General features: G+C 39.5%; 1 protein-coding gene across 1 annotated transcript in view; it reads left to right on the top strand.

The window, feature by feature from the left end:
* LOC133065302 (sodium- and chloride-dependent creatine transporter 1-like) overlaps positions 1-5,737 on the top strand; it is a 50,951-nt gene extending 45,214 nt beyond the window's left edge. The window contains exons 3-4 of the mRNA XM_061156105.1: positions 1,584-1,657; positions 5,609-5,737. Coding sequence (XP_061012088.1) covers positions 1,584-1,657; positions 5,609-5,737 — 203 coding nt within the window. The remainder of the gene's footprint in view (positions 1-1,583; positions 1,658-5,608) is intronic.
* Positions 5,738-15,419: the final 9,682 nt, after the last annotated feature.

Below are 15,419 nucleotides of genomic sequence, written 5' to 3'. Positions count from 1 at the left end.
AAAATCCCATGGACGGAGGAGCCTGGTAGGCTGCAGTCCATGGGGTCGCTAAGAGTCAGACACGACTGAGCGACTTCACTTTCACTTTTCATTTTCATGCACTGGAGAAGGAAATGGCAACCCACTCCAGTGTTCTTGCCTGGAGAATCCCAGGGACGGGGGAGCCTAGTGGGCTGCCGTCTATGGGGCTGCACAGAGTCGGACACGACTGAAGTGACTTAGCAGCAGCAGCAGCAGCAACCTAGTTCATGAGGGCTCTGCTCTCATGACCTAATCACCTCCCCGGATCTGCACCTCCAAACACCACGACATTAGGAATTAGGTTTCAACATATGAATTCTAAGGAGATTCAAACATTCAGTCTATAGCAAGAGTGAAACAAAAGAGAGGAGGAGCTGGAGCACTGTATGTTAATCCAATTTGCGTGGAGAAGAACCTCAAGGGGCAGAAAAGGTGGTGACAGATAAAAAGAGGAAACTAAAGTTATCTAAAGAAGAAAAGCAAAGGGCCTGGAGCAGGCTGTTCTGGCTTAAGGAGAAGTCTATGTGGTTTCTTAAAAAATCATTATTCACTCAGTCAATATAAGCCACCTCCTACGTGCACAATACCCAGACAGGCTCAGCATAACAAGGCAACAGGATATGAATTCTGTCCTGGAGGAGATAGTCTGAGAAGAAGCAAAAAGAAGAGACTGTTGTGAGAGAAAAGGAAGAAAAAGTATTCAATATAGCTGGTGAGGAGTAAGGCTCTACAGAGAAGAAAATCAATGTCATGCTGCTCCTTGACGGAAAAGGAGATCTGAACTGCCTGGAATTGCCCACTTTTGCATCAACATATATTTGTTGAGCCACTGAACACATGAGAGGCAGGAAGGAAAAACCAGTCTTTCCTTAAAGATGGCTTTGTAATTCCAGAGTAGGACAGGGCTGACCTTCTAGCCATCTCATATGATATGAGTTTGGATGGGTTGTTTTTACCCGTGTACTCACAGGGACTCAAACATCTATGGTGGCAAGACACCATTATTTCCTCCAAGAAAGATATGCTAATTGGCTAAATAGATGTTTGTTATGTATGTTGCTAAGGATCCAGATAGTTAGAAATGTCCAGCTGACTAACTACTTCTTCACTTTTCAGCTTACTTTTGGCATGCCTTAGAAACAGCTAAGATGAGATGATTTCTACACAAGTCAAAACAAGTGTATTATCACCAAGGGACTTCCTAAGAAAATGCTGTTCCCTATTTAAATAACAGAATCACCCTTGAGAACACAAAGATAGACATGGCCTTGTCTGAGCCATTTTGGTTCAGTACAATTGGCCAGACTCATGGGAAAACCTTTCTGTTTGTGATGAGTGACGATGGCAAGAGAGCACAAGGCCTTCTTCTTAGTTTGTGTTCCTTCTATTAGGCCACTTTTCTTAAACTGTGTGGTCAAATTTTGTGCTGCCCTTTGTAGACACTGCTGCTGTGGAAAATTCCAAAGCATCAAAGAATCCTAGAGCTTCTACAACCAAGGAATAAGTCTCAGGAGCCTTTTAACATGTGCCCACCTAATATTTGTTTCATTTCAATGTTGCAGAGTTTAGTGAGATTAGAGAGGAGCAGAATGAAGAACAGCTCTGCTTTGGACTGACCTGCTGGGTCATGGCTGAGGTACCTTGCTTCCTGACACAGGCAGAGATGCCCAGGCAGGATCTAACCCAACACTGTAATGTTGCTGTAAATTTCATGTCTTATTTCCTTCTCATATCCAGTCATCACAAAGACTTAAGGTAACCTTGTGTTGCCTTGCTTTCTATGCCCAATCAGCACAGGGTTGACGGTCATCTATGGAACAGAGAAGTTAAGCAGTCACGGATTTTAGGGATGTGGGCTTTAACCATGTCCACCTGACAGTACTGACCTTCACATTCAGTTTTTCTTTTCCTCTGCTTCCCAGTGAGTCCAAATATCTCAGGGAGAAAAATGACTTTCAGATCACCCAGGGTGTCAATGGTGGATAGATGGCAAATTCACATCCATCATCACACTCCAAGACTCAAGGGCTCTTGGGCCAGAATCACTTTTGCTTTCAGACTGTGAACTCTTAAATTTTTATTGAAATGTAGCTGATTTACAATATCATGTTAGTTTCAGGTGTATAGCACACTGATTCAATTGTAGATAGATAGATACTCCTTTTCAGATTATTTTCCCTTATAGGTTATTACAAAATACTGAGTATAGTTCTCTGTGCTGTAAAGTAGGTTCTTATTGGTTATCTGTTTTATATATAGTAATGTATATATGTTAATCCCAAATTCCTAATTTATCCCTATACCCCCTCCCGCTTAGTAACCATAAATTTGTTTTCTATATCTGTGAGTCTCTCTCTATTTTTAAATAAGTTCACTTGTATCTATTTTTTTAGATGCCACACATAAGCCATGTTATATGGTATTTGCTTTTGTCTGACTTACTTCACTTAGTATGCTAATCTTTAGGTCCATTCACACTGTTGCAAATGGCATTATTTCATTCCTTTTTATGACTGAGTAATATTCCATTGTGAACATATATGCCATCTTCTTTACCCATTTATCTATTATACTATGAAATCTTATTCCAGTATTTCTCATGTTCCTCTTTGAAAGAAACACTGTGGAATTCAATTTTGATATATTTTGGATTTTGAGTGGAGATGTATATAATATCAGTCCCCTCCTGTGTCATGGGTGTCCAGATATGTTCACAGGAAGCCACATTCATTCAGGTATTTTTATGTTTCTTCCATCCTCCATCCAGTGTCTCTCCCTCTCCATTTGTAAGAGCTCCCTCCACACTTGATTCACCTATTATCCTCCATTTTCTTGACTCTTCAGCAAAACCCTGATACTGAGCCTCCTCAACTCTCTAATGGTTTTTGTCTTCCTTCTCAGTAGTTCTTCTGATTAACCTCTATTCTTCCTTTTTTTTCCTCTAAAGCCTGATGGCAAGGTAATCCCTGTTTTCCCTTCAAGACTAGCTATCTAGCTTCTCTGATTTTCAACTTGGAATCCTGGGGTCATTTGACTTTAATAATGTGAGTAACATGGCACGCCCTTTCTCCGCTACTGACGGCAAGGCAAACTCCTTCTGATCTCACTTGTCCTCTCAGATTTCCCCTCCAGAAATGCTAACCTAGCACCTCATAGAAATAGAGATTCATCAAGATATTAACTCCCCAATCCATCTCCACCTTAAACAGTCACTATCTCCCTCTTTAACATGTAACTTTTGTTTATGAAGTTATTAAACCTTGAGAAGAAACCACGTAGTCTGTTCTGCTCATTTTATAGTTGAGGGAATTCTGGTCTAGATAGCATAGTGACTTGGCCAACGTCACACAGCCAGGACTACTTACTGGCATTCGCATCAAGGACCTGCTCTCCATCTTCTTTCTGTGCGGTCTTCTCACTCTATTGTCCCCTCCCTTAGTCCTGTCAGTTTCTCTTCAATAAAATCTTACATCTGTAATATTGACATACCAGTTTTATGCCTTCTAGGACCTTAACACAAAATCAACTAAATTGAGTGATCGAATTTTTGATTCAGTAATTAGCAGAATAAACCTGACTTCTAGATCTTTTCCTGACCTCTGAACAGTTCCCACCCTTCCCCTCTTTGACTGACTCACCTTCAATTTAGGTAGTAAATGACGGTGAGCCCCCAAGTGTGTTCTCGTGAGTTGCTTTAGTCAAGAAGGGCCTTGTGTCAAACATGTTTGCAAATGCTCATAGCACATCTGATCTCTGCCTTGGCAATTCAGGATGTGTGTCAAAGGCTCTGGGAGTGCTGTAATCAGACAATTTTCATGACACTGTTTAATTTAATATTTATCAAGTCTCTTTGGTTATAGAGTTCTTTTCCTGACAATAACATCTATTGAAATCTTGCAGCATACATTTTAGGAAAAAGTAGTTCTAGACTCTGTATCTCTATTTTTGTCTGGATCCCTGACCTTCTCAAATTCTTGGCATACTTACACTGCCCTACAAAAACATTCCCATTCTATGGACTATCTTTTTAAGTTCCTACCATGTTAAAGTATTAATAGGGGCTCACTACATCTAGAAAACCAGTGAGCTTGGAATCTAAAATGGGTTGAATCTCATTGACTTTGAATGAATAACTTTACTTTCTGTGAGCATTGTTTCTTTACCTGTAACCCCAGCATCATAATTCCTGCCTTGCTTATATCAATATTGCTTTAAGGACTGGCAGAAATAATGGACATGAAAGCATGTCATTTACTCTAAAAAAGTGGTATAAATGTTAAAAATTGCTATGATGGTAATGACAATGATGCTGAACCTCTCTCCTTAAATTACAGATTTACTTTAGTGTCAAAAGTTCCCAAAGAAGCTTAAAAACTAGTCATATTGAGTTTAATCTATCACCTGGGTTTAGGGAAATACAGCTAAAGAATCAAAAGCAGAAATTTGCAGACTTCCCTGGTGGTCCAGTGGTTAACAATCCTCCTGCCAATGCAGGGGACATGGGTTCAATCCCTGGTCTGGGAAGATTCCACATGTACAGGGTAACTAAGCCCATGTGATCCAGAACTTATGCTCCACAATAAGAGAAGCCACCACAGTGAGAAGCCCAGGGACCACAGCTAGAGAGTAGCCCCCTCTTGCTTCAACTATCAAATGCCCAGTTCAGGGCACCAATTCAGGGCAGCAATGATGACCCAGTGCAGCCAAAAATAAAATGATAAATAAATAAGAATTTTTTTAAAAAGCAGAAATCTGCCAGCCACAAAAGAGAAGAAGGAAGATGTAAAGCTAGTGGGGAGAAAAGTTAAGGAGAATTTAAAATCATTCTCCAAGGAGGAGGCGGGGCTCTCATATAATTTTCAGTAAGAGATTTCTCCTGACCTAGGGGCAGGGGTAGTCAGCCAGGAGCTAGGCTCCTGGTGGAAACATACATGAAAACCTGTTGAAGAAATGAAAGGCTTTGGCTGAAGCAATAGAGACCCCCTTCTCAGTGATCTGAAGGAAGCCAGAAACCGTTGGAGAGCATGCAAGGTCTTTTCTCAGACATCCCAGAGATTTATCCTTTTTGCCCTGAAAGAAAAAGGGCAAAGAGGGCCAGACAGCAGTTCCTGGAGTTCAACAATTCAGAGCTGAACCAGAAAAATACTAGTTTCTCATAGATGGGTTTATTTGAGTGAGTTCTTCATGTTTGCCAGGCTGGTGGCCAGAAAAACATCTGTTACACATTTTAATAGGGTCTTCGGAACACATCACATGACACTATAATCCAAAGGAGTGATGTAAATGATAGGGAAATTTAGAGATCACAGCTGGCCACAAACGAAATGTGACATTGGCCCTTTAAGGCTTGGCCCTTTAAGGCTTTGTCCTTCTGACCACTCCAGGTTTCTAATCTTCCTGCCAAGTGGGCTGGAGGCCAAAATATTTCTTAACTTTGCATTTATTTCAGGGTGTTAATCTCATAGGCAACCAACTCCTATTTAATAAACTCAAACTCCCCAGGCCCTCCCCCTCAGGGATGCCTATGTCTGCTCTCCCAAAGGCTCAGCATAAATGTGCCTGCCCCTGTCTTTTCCCGCTTGCCTAGGGTGTTGACACAGCAGTGTCAGGGCATCATGCAGCTGTCATCAGCCCCATGCCACAGATGGTACCTCAATTATGCATCCCCTTCCCAGGGCGCCTGCCTCAGCCACACGAGCAGTCTACCTGCCTCTGAGTCTTACTTCGGCTCCAGATGCTAGGAGGCGAGGCAGAGTAGCTGAACTCGAGACCAACTTAGGAGTTTTGAGCTCTGATACCGATCACAGAAGGAGTGGGCTTCCCTTGGCCTATCTGCAGCCTTATTTTTAATCACTAACCAAGAAAGGTAATGAGAAAGTACTTGAATTACAAAGATTCCCATTTATTACTCTGGCTGACCCTCCACAAAGCATCTCTTTTCCCCTTTGGCAAGAACAGATCACTATTGACACTTTTAGAAGGCCCTGGGCCCCTCTCAATTATTGGCCTAATCTCTGCCTGCTCTGAAAGCAGAATTCTTTCCTAACTAGATTTTTTTTAGAAAGTTAAGAGGCTCTTCTTTGCTTTATTCATTGGAATGACTTGGTGAGCTAATATGTTCTCCTGTCAGTACATTTCATGGGTTCAGCAACATCTGCAGGATGTGGAAAGAGCAGGAACAAACCAGATGTTTCCAAAAGGTAGCTCCACTAAGCCTTCTTAACATAATTATTGCAATAGCACGTCTGCATTTTATGGTACCTCTTCTATCTTTATATGCTGTGAAGTTTTCCCGTAGAAATCCAAACTCGTGGACCCAGGTTCCTTCTAAAAAGATTTGCAATCTTAAAAAAAAAAAAAAAAAATTGACATATATCCTCCATTAAATCCAAATTTCCTTTATCAAATTTTAGAGGGGAAAAATAGATTAAGGAAATGTGGATATTTATCTCAGCCTTCAATATTTACACTTATTTGGTTAATTACCACTTAATTACACTGTCAAAGGGGAAAATTTTACCCTGGACTGATCAGTGCCCACCCTTCAGGGCCTCACTTCTTTGGAGAGGTAGACCTCTGCTCAGAGCCAACTCCTACGTCCAAGAAACATTTGTAATGATTACTTGACAAGAAGTGCAGATACGAAATTGCGCAATGGAGAGCCATCACTCACCAGAGTCCTGCTCTCAGCTCTCAAGCTAGAGCAACAGTGCCCCCCAAAGCAAGCAGCAGAAATATCCTGTAAACTGACACTGGGCTGCCCAAACTTCTATTTTCTGCTTCATAAGCTGAGGAGCTATTTTAAGAGTTGCTGGCCGAAAAGCAGGCTCTATTACAACCAGACGAGCATTCCAACCAAGCTGGGGAGCCTCGGCTGGAAACAGAAAATGTTTCCACCTATTTTAACTCAGACGCCAGGAATTCTCTACGGAGGAGATGGGGGTGGGGAGCAGAAGTAGGAGTAGAAAATCAGAAAACTTCTGAAGTTTGCCAAACTGGAGGGAACAAAGTATAACTAGATTAATGCATAAATCTTATTAACCGAAAGGCAGCTGAATAGAGTCATTTGTCATCAGAGTTTCTCCATCTTTTAACAAATGGCAATATTTTTGAGTCTCACAGTTCTCTGCCAAGTGGAAGACCTCATTAAAGCTGTTGGAAAATAATAGTTTCTAATTAGTTTAATTATGATATGATGAATTATCAACCCAATTTTTAAAACCAATACTCAATTAGTCTTTTTTTTTTTTTTAAGCCAGAGACTGTTTTCCAAAACAGGAAATGAAGCATAACACCCTTAATTTCATCATTAGAGTAGAATCCTAGACACTCTGATGCAGTGGTTACAATGACATGTAATGAAACCAGCAGTCCCACCCCAGCAATCCCCTCTGTGCATAGACTAGAAGGCCTTTTGGCTCCAAGAATGGAAACTGCATTAAGCCAGAGCCTGACCCAAATTTTCTCTTTCAAGTTCTAAGCCCTGTTTTCTCTTTTTCCTTCTAGCTTGGAATAAGGTCACTCTATAAAAAATGAAATTTCACATTCCTAAAAGACAATGAACTGATGATGTCATATCAGCCTGCTTAGTCTTTATGCTGCTCTTGGGGGTATTTCAAGGGGAAAAAAAAAAAAAACAGTAATAATGTACTGTTGGAAAAAGAGAATGAAAGCCAGGAAGCCTGAAAACCAATCTTTTGAAACCAAACTGTATAATTAACAACATAATCATAAGAACCTATAAGGAACAACCCCTTCCACTCCTTTGCAAAAAGCTACAATGAGACCCCTCACCCATAATATTCCAACCCAAACAGCTAAAATTAAAAGGACTGATATTAGCAAGTGTTTGTAAGAATGGGAGAAATTAGAATTCTCATGCATTCTAAGTAGGAGCATAAATTGGTACAACCACTTTGGAAAACTGTTTGATAGTACATACTAAATATATAAATCCTAAGACCCAGCAGTTCTACTCCTGGGTATATATCCAACCTAAATGAGGATGTATGTCTACCATAAGGCTTGTACAAGGGTCTTCATAGCAGTTTTATTTAGAATAACCCCATCCCAAAGGTCCATCATGTGTAAGATAAATTGTGAGATATTCAGTTCATAAACTATTACATAGTGATACTTTGCATACACAAAAAAGAGTGCATACTATGTGATTTCATTGACATTTTGTTCAAAAACAGACAAAACTAATCTGTGATTATAGAAGTGTTCATATTAGTGATGGAGGTAATGACTGGACAGGGCATGAGCAAGCCCTTGGGATGTGTTGGGATTGCCTGTATCTTACCATGGGTGTATTTCCATGGGTATATACACATGCTAAAATTCATGCAGCTGAGCAGTTATGATGTATGAACCTTATATATGGTATAACACTCAAAAAGGAAAAGCAATAGAAAAAGAAAGACAAAGGGTTAGGGTTAGGATAAAACCTCCCCCTGAGTCATCAGTTTTAAGCACATCTCACATAATGTTACTTCCTACATTAAGCTCTCCTGCACTTTCTGCTTCCAATGACAATGATCGCAAGCTCTTCACTTGGTTTACCAGGGTCATGCATGTTTTAGGCCCAGCCTACCTCGATATCTCTCACCACTTGTGTTCCACTTCCTCTTTCTGACTCCCTTCCAGCCACACTGATGATTTTCTCCTCAAAAATATCAAGCTCATTCTGACCTAGGTCCTTGGCATTTGCTCTTCACTCTGAGTGGAAAACTCTTCTGCCAGAACCCTTGCCCAAGAAGGCCCCCAACCCATCATTCCAATCTCAGTGCAAATACCAACTCTTCTGCTTGACCACCCTAGCTAAAGTGGCATCCTCTTCTCACCAATCCTCTGTCGCCTACCACCTCACTTAGCTTCTTCAATTTTATGTATAGAACTTGTTCTCTAAAAACTATTCTGTTTATTTACTTTATCCTTCACAAAAATACATGTTTTTTGAAAGAGTGGTCAAGGTCACTCTCTTAAGGTGGCCACTATGTCTCCAGTGTCTAGGATGGAGCCTCGCACCCCAATAGACACTAAATAACTATTTACTTAATGATGCGTAAATGGTTCAGTAAGTGTATAAATCATCTCCCTCAGAAGTTAATATGCTCACGCTCAGCTGCTTCAGTCATATCCAACTTCTTGCAACCCCATGAACAGTAGCTTGCTATGGGATTTTTCAGGCAAGAATACTGGAGTGTGTTGCCATTTCCTACTCCAGAGGATCTTCCTGACCCAGTAATCGAAACTGCATCTCCTGAATTTACCACTGAGCCACCAGGGAAGCCCCAGAAGTTAATGGGAATGGTCATGTTAATCAGGGGTATTATGACAGTCAAAAGAGCTCTGGATCAGAAGTTTGAAAACTTAGAAATCTGCAATAAATGATCACCTTCTCTAACATCTTTCATATTCTTCTATCTATGGTTAGTTGGAAGGCTGAACCGGTAGACATGAGAAGGGCATAAACAATTCAAATCAACAAAGAGCCCAAAATAGAGACCTCAAAAAGAAAGACATCAGGTCAGGTTGGTGTGGTCAGGGGACCTTGCAAAGGCTGTGGGGTTTTCACTGGTCCTGGAAGGCTGGTTAGAAGCAGTGGAAATGGATTGAGGGGAACAGAAGATCTGCAGTATTGGACTTGGGCCAGCAAATATGCAGAGGTTAAAAAAGCCAAGGCATCATCAAGGACCAAAGCAGATGAATATCACTCGGGATTAGTATTGAAGATTGGGCCCCCACCAGTGTCCAAACTTCATTTTTGAACACACCCAGCTCTTAGAAGGGGGATTAGCAATTGCCAGTGAACCAAACTTCTCCCAAAGAGAAGCACCTTGTATTACATATATATATACATAATATACATAAATACATACAGAATGTAAACATATATATATAATATGTTCATAAGTACATATATATATATACATAATTTATTAGCTGAACACTGGCCTCACTTGAAACTGTGGCCTGAAAGCTGATATGGATCAAATGTTAGAAATGTATCTTATTATCTTTGGCAAGATAGAAATTTAAATGTATTCCCTATGTGGAGGTGAGAGGTTTGTATATAGAACCACCAATCTGTAGAAATGCATTCTTTTATTCATTTGCCCTAGTATTTTGGCTGTATAGAGCTAATATTATTGCTTGTATTTGAGTGTTAAAATACTATCTCATTACTATCCACTACTATCATTAAGCCAGTCATAAATTCTTTAAAACTATAATTAACTTTCAAGCTATAAACTTTCCAAATAAATTCTTTGATGGAGTAGGAATCACTTGATTAAATTGAGCATGTGATATAGCAATTGTAAAGTGTGTGTGTGTATACAAAGCCAGAGTGTAATGAGTAACACACTTGCCCAGTAACTTATAGGTTAAAAAAAAGTTTTTAGAACATAAATAAGTTCAAACTACTGGAAGTGGGATGCAAGAAGAGATGAAAAGAAAGCTCACTGAAACCAAATATTCCTTGTTTGAAACAGTTGGGAGTTTGATCTGGAAAAAAGAAAGAAGACGATTCTGTTGCTATTTTTTCAGAACTGATTCATTTTTTCTTACTGCACAGCTGGAAACACATGGAAAGAGGAAAGGTTTTCACTACAGAAGACTCAGGTGGAAGTAACTTGAGCTAGTAAATTGTGAATTTCATACCTCTAGTGCTCGAGTTGGGGCTCAAGTTTGGCAATGGCCACCTTTTGGTTACAGAACCAAACCAAAGAATTCTAGTGTCAGCTGAGGATTCTCTCCTTGACTCTATAAGACTGGCAAAGTTGAGGCTGCTTTCCACTGGACCAATCAATTGGGTTAATCTTGTTGCTTTAGAGTCTGGCAGAGATTTCAGAAAACTCTCAATGGGTAGGCCTACTGCCATTTACAACATCTGTACATCCTGATATTGCTCACAGTTCCCAGGTATCTGCCGCAGTCAAAGAAACCACCAGTACACTCTTATTTAAAGAAGAAGGTCAAGGGAAGAGAAGGGGAAAAGAAGGTACTTTTCATTTATATGACGTGATAGAAAAGCCTCAAACAATGAGAAAAGTTTCAAATTTCTGCTTTCAGCATTTGTCTCAGGCTGTGTGTACATGCTTGGCAATGAAAGACTGCTATTTCTAACTTTTACTTAAAATGACTGCTATATGTATGTAATATATAACATCAATTCTCCAATCTTAATCAATAGCTCTGCAATGATGATAAATTGGTCTATCTGAAGGTTTCCATTTAAAGATGTTGCAGTACCATTCAATCATTCTAAGCTGTCCAACTCCACCTACAACTGCCTATTAAAAAGCAGTTCTCTTCAGGGTTTTGTTTTATTGTTTTGCTATTCAGCCATCATAGTTTAGCTATTGTTCCCTGAAAAGTCTGTGTGAATCCGCAACCACAGGTCCTTGCTCCGGCCACTCTGCATATAGTTCTCTTTACTTCCCTACGAAAATACATTCCTCTGGGTCTGCATTCTTTGCCCTACGCATCCATCCTCTTCCTCTTCCATTGGACCTATTAGTATCATTTAGTTCCTAACATGTTTCTTTTATTGTCATTTATCTTTTTCCTTAATGGCAAAGACTATGGATTTTTACTTTTAGATATTTTTGTGACTGGTGAGCTATGCCATTCATAAGGAGTGTTTTAACGGCATATTAATGGCAGCACTGAAAACAAAAAATTTAAAAAATTGGACTCAAGCAGATCTGGGTCAAACCCCAGATCCACTACTTGCTAGATTTTCCCTTTCCCTGGCCTCCATATTAAATCACCAAGCCCTTTTCTTCTTCCAAAACATGTGTTTAATCCAGTTACTTTCCTTCTTACTGCCATTGCCTCTAGTCACACCACCACCACCTCTTCCCTCAACCGGAATAGACTTGCGACCAGCTTCCTTGTTTCCACTCTTGCTCCTTGCCTTCCATGCTCCATAATACAACAAAATCATCTTTTTGTTTAAGGAAATGGCAACCCACTCCAGAATTCTTGCCTGGAAAATCCCATGGATGGAGGAACCTAGTAGGCTACAGTCCATGGGGTCGCAAAGAGTCGGACACGACTGAGCAACTTGACTTTCTTTCACTTTCATACATCACATTCCCTTGCTCAAACTCTTCAATGTTTTTCCACTGTGCTTAGAATCAAGTCCAAATCTTTGACCGTGGCTTCAAGGCCCTTGTGATCTGACCTCTGCCCCAGCAGCATCTCTATCCCTCTCCCACTATAATTTAACCACATTAGCCCTTGGATAGTTTCTAGAAATGGCTGAGTTCTTACCTGCCTTCAGGGCCTTTGCTTGGAAGTTATCTCAACCTCGAATCCTCTCATTTGATGCTCAACTGGGCTGGCTTCTTCTCATCTCCCAGGTCTCAGGACAAATGGCCTTATCATTTCATAATCTTCTTGATCACTCTAAGTTATTCCTATCTATCTTGTTATCCTTTATTATAGCATCCTGTTTATTTCCTCTGTGACACTTACAACAGTCTATAATTATCCCACTTATTTGTGTACACTTCTCTGTTAACTGCCGACTCAGTGAAATGTACCATCCATGAAATCAGGCGTCTTATCTGTTCTGTTCTCCATAATATCTGTAGGCACTATGTATCTAATACATAATAGATGCTAAATAAACAATTTTTGCATCCTTACTGAACAACAAATGTTAACTTACAAGTGTATTCACAATGCATATATCAATACTTCCATTACTCCCCTCCTGGCCTTTGTGTTATTGTTATCATGTGTTTTACTGGTACACATGTTACACCATACACTGTGTATCATCATTTTTAAAACAGTTGACTGTCTTTTAAAGAGATTTAGCTAATAAGAAAAAAGAACCTTACATATTTACTTGTGTAGCTAATGTTTCTAATATTCTTAATTATGTTGTTTAGATCTATATTACTACATGATATCATGTCTCTGCTTTAACATTTCTTATAATACAGTTCTCCTGATGATACATTTTTCCAGGTTTCATTTGTCTGAAAAAGTGTTTATTTTGTTTTCATTTTGAAAGCTATGTTCACTGGGTATACAATTTTAGCTTATGTTAGTTTACAACTTTAAAGACATTGTTCTACTGTCTTCTTGCTTACATGCATGCTAAGTCACTTAAGATGTGTCCAACTCTTTGCAAAGCTATGGTCTGTGCCCACCAGGCTCCTCTGTCCAGGATATTCTCCAGACAAGAATACTGAAGTGGGTTTCCATGCCCTCCTCCAGGGGATCTTCCTGACCCACTGATCAAACCCAAATCTCTTAAGTCTCCTGCATTGGCAGGTGGGTTCTTTACCACTAGCACCACCTGGGAAGCCCCACCTTCATGCTAACATCAGGTCTAATGAGAAATATGCCATCATTTGGCCTTTGTTCCTCTCTATATAATCTGTTTTTTGTTTGTTTGTTTGTTTGGCTTTTCTTCTGTTTTTAAAATCTAATATTTTGCTAGTTTTGAGCAATTCGATTACAGTTTGTGGGGTGGTTTTCTTTATGTTTCTTGAGACTGGAATTCATTGAGCTTCTTACATCTGTGGATTCACAGTATTCATCAAATTTGGAAGCATTTTAGCCATTATTTCTTCAAGTATTTTTATGTTTCATTCCTCTTCCCTCTCAAGTAACATGCGTGCTAGGCTGATTTCAGTTGTTTGACTATTCAATGATGCTCTCTATTTTACGTTGAGTTTTATTTCTCTGTGTGTTTCCCTTAGGACAGTTTCTATTGCTATGGCTTCAAGTTCACTAATGTTTTCTTCTGCAATATCTAATTTGCTGTTAACCTCATCAAATGTGTTTTTCATGTCAATCGTGTTCATCTTTAAAAGTCTGGTTTAGATCTTTTTTTACATCTTCCATGTCTCTAATTAACTTGCTCAATCTTTTTTCTAGTTTCTCGAACATATGAAGTATAAGAACTATCTTTAACGTCCTGTCTGGTAATTCTAATTTTATTGTTAGTTCTAGGTTGATTTTGATTAATTGATTTTCACCTCAGATGGGTTACATATTCCTGTTTATTTGCATGCCTGATAAATTTTAATTGGATGCCAAGTATTGTGAATTTTATTTTGTTGGGTGCTGGATATTCTTGAATTCCTGTATATATTTTTGAACTAGACTTTGAGATATTAAGTTATTTGGAAATTTTGGTCCATGTTTAGCTTGCTTTTCAGATTTGCTAGGTAGCCTTAGCTACAAGGCTATTTGTTCTTCACTACCAAAGCAAAAAACCTCCTAAAATTCTGCAGAATGTCCAAAGAATAGTGGTGTTTTCCGATCTGACTGGGGTAAAGAGGCACTATACTTTACCTTGCATGAACGTCAAATCCTGTTCCATGTAACACTTACAAGTAATTCTTTCATCTTCCAGGGTAATTTTTTCATTCACATCTGCTGATTAGTGCTCAGCTGAATTTTCAAAGAGAACCCTCTACAGATATCCAGCGTTTTCTTTCTATTTAGTTTTTCCTTCTGTGGCATTCTGTCCTGTGACCTCTAGCTGCTTTGGTCTCTCCAGAGTCTAAGCTTCATCTCTTTATTCAGGGAGACCTCTCTCCATGAGCCACAGCCTATTATTATTCTCAAGGCTATAAACTGTAGCAATTGTAGGGCTCAATTCAATTGTCTCATCTCTCAAGCATCTCTGTCCTTTGATGCTTGAAGTCCAATGGGTTGATTTTTATTTATATCAGAGGAGACCATATCTGGCCTGTGTTACTCCATCTTGACTGGAAGCAGAAGTCCCAGAAATGCATGTGAGCATCGCTTAATCCTCCTTCTTATAGAGCTACTATCTGGGGAACAGGTCTAATGTATATTAAAATGGTAACAACTAGGAAAACATGAAAAAAAAAAATAAGAGAAGGAAGAATGTGCAGTGAAATACCACATCTTAGTTATGCTGGAGCTGAAAGATATCAAAAAGAGAAGGGAATCACCTTTACTGATTACTACATTACTGGGGGTATATGAAACAGGCCTTGCTACATGAAATTCTCATCTATTTGGTGAGGAAGAAAAAATCAAGGTAAAGTTAGTAAGGAAAAATAAAGCCATTTTTCCAACTCATCCCTCTTCTCTGTGTATACATGTTGCCTCTTAGTTCATTAAGCGATGTGACCCTCCTCACAAAGGAGGGTCATCAGCAGATACAAGGGCCTGTGAACACATCATGGGATGTGCTCATTATACCACAAAGACAGAATAGGGACCAAGCAATCACAGGGCAACACAGAAAATTGTTTTATAAGCTGACTTTTACAAATTGATTTCAAAACTGGGGAGCAATTACCATTAAGCAAAATAATTTGCTGCCCCGAAGAGGGTAGGGCAAGGCAGTAGGTCCAAAGATAACCTAAGCCATCATTAGAGAAATCCAG

Source organism: Dama dama, chromosome 11, assembly GCF_033118175.1.
Source record: "Dama dama isolate Ldn47 chromosome 11, ASM3311817v1, whole genome shotgun sequence".
NCBI classification, from domain to species: Eukaryota; Metazoa; Chordata; class Mammalia; order Artiodactyla; family Cervidae; genus Dama; species Dama dama.
The sequence above is the reverse complement of the archived record's forward strand: the minus strand, read 5'-3'. Positions and strand labels throughout refer to the sequence as shown.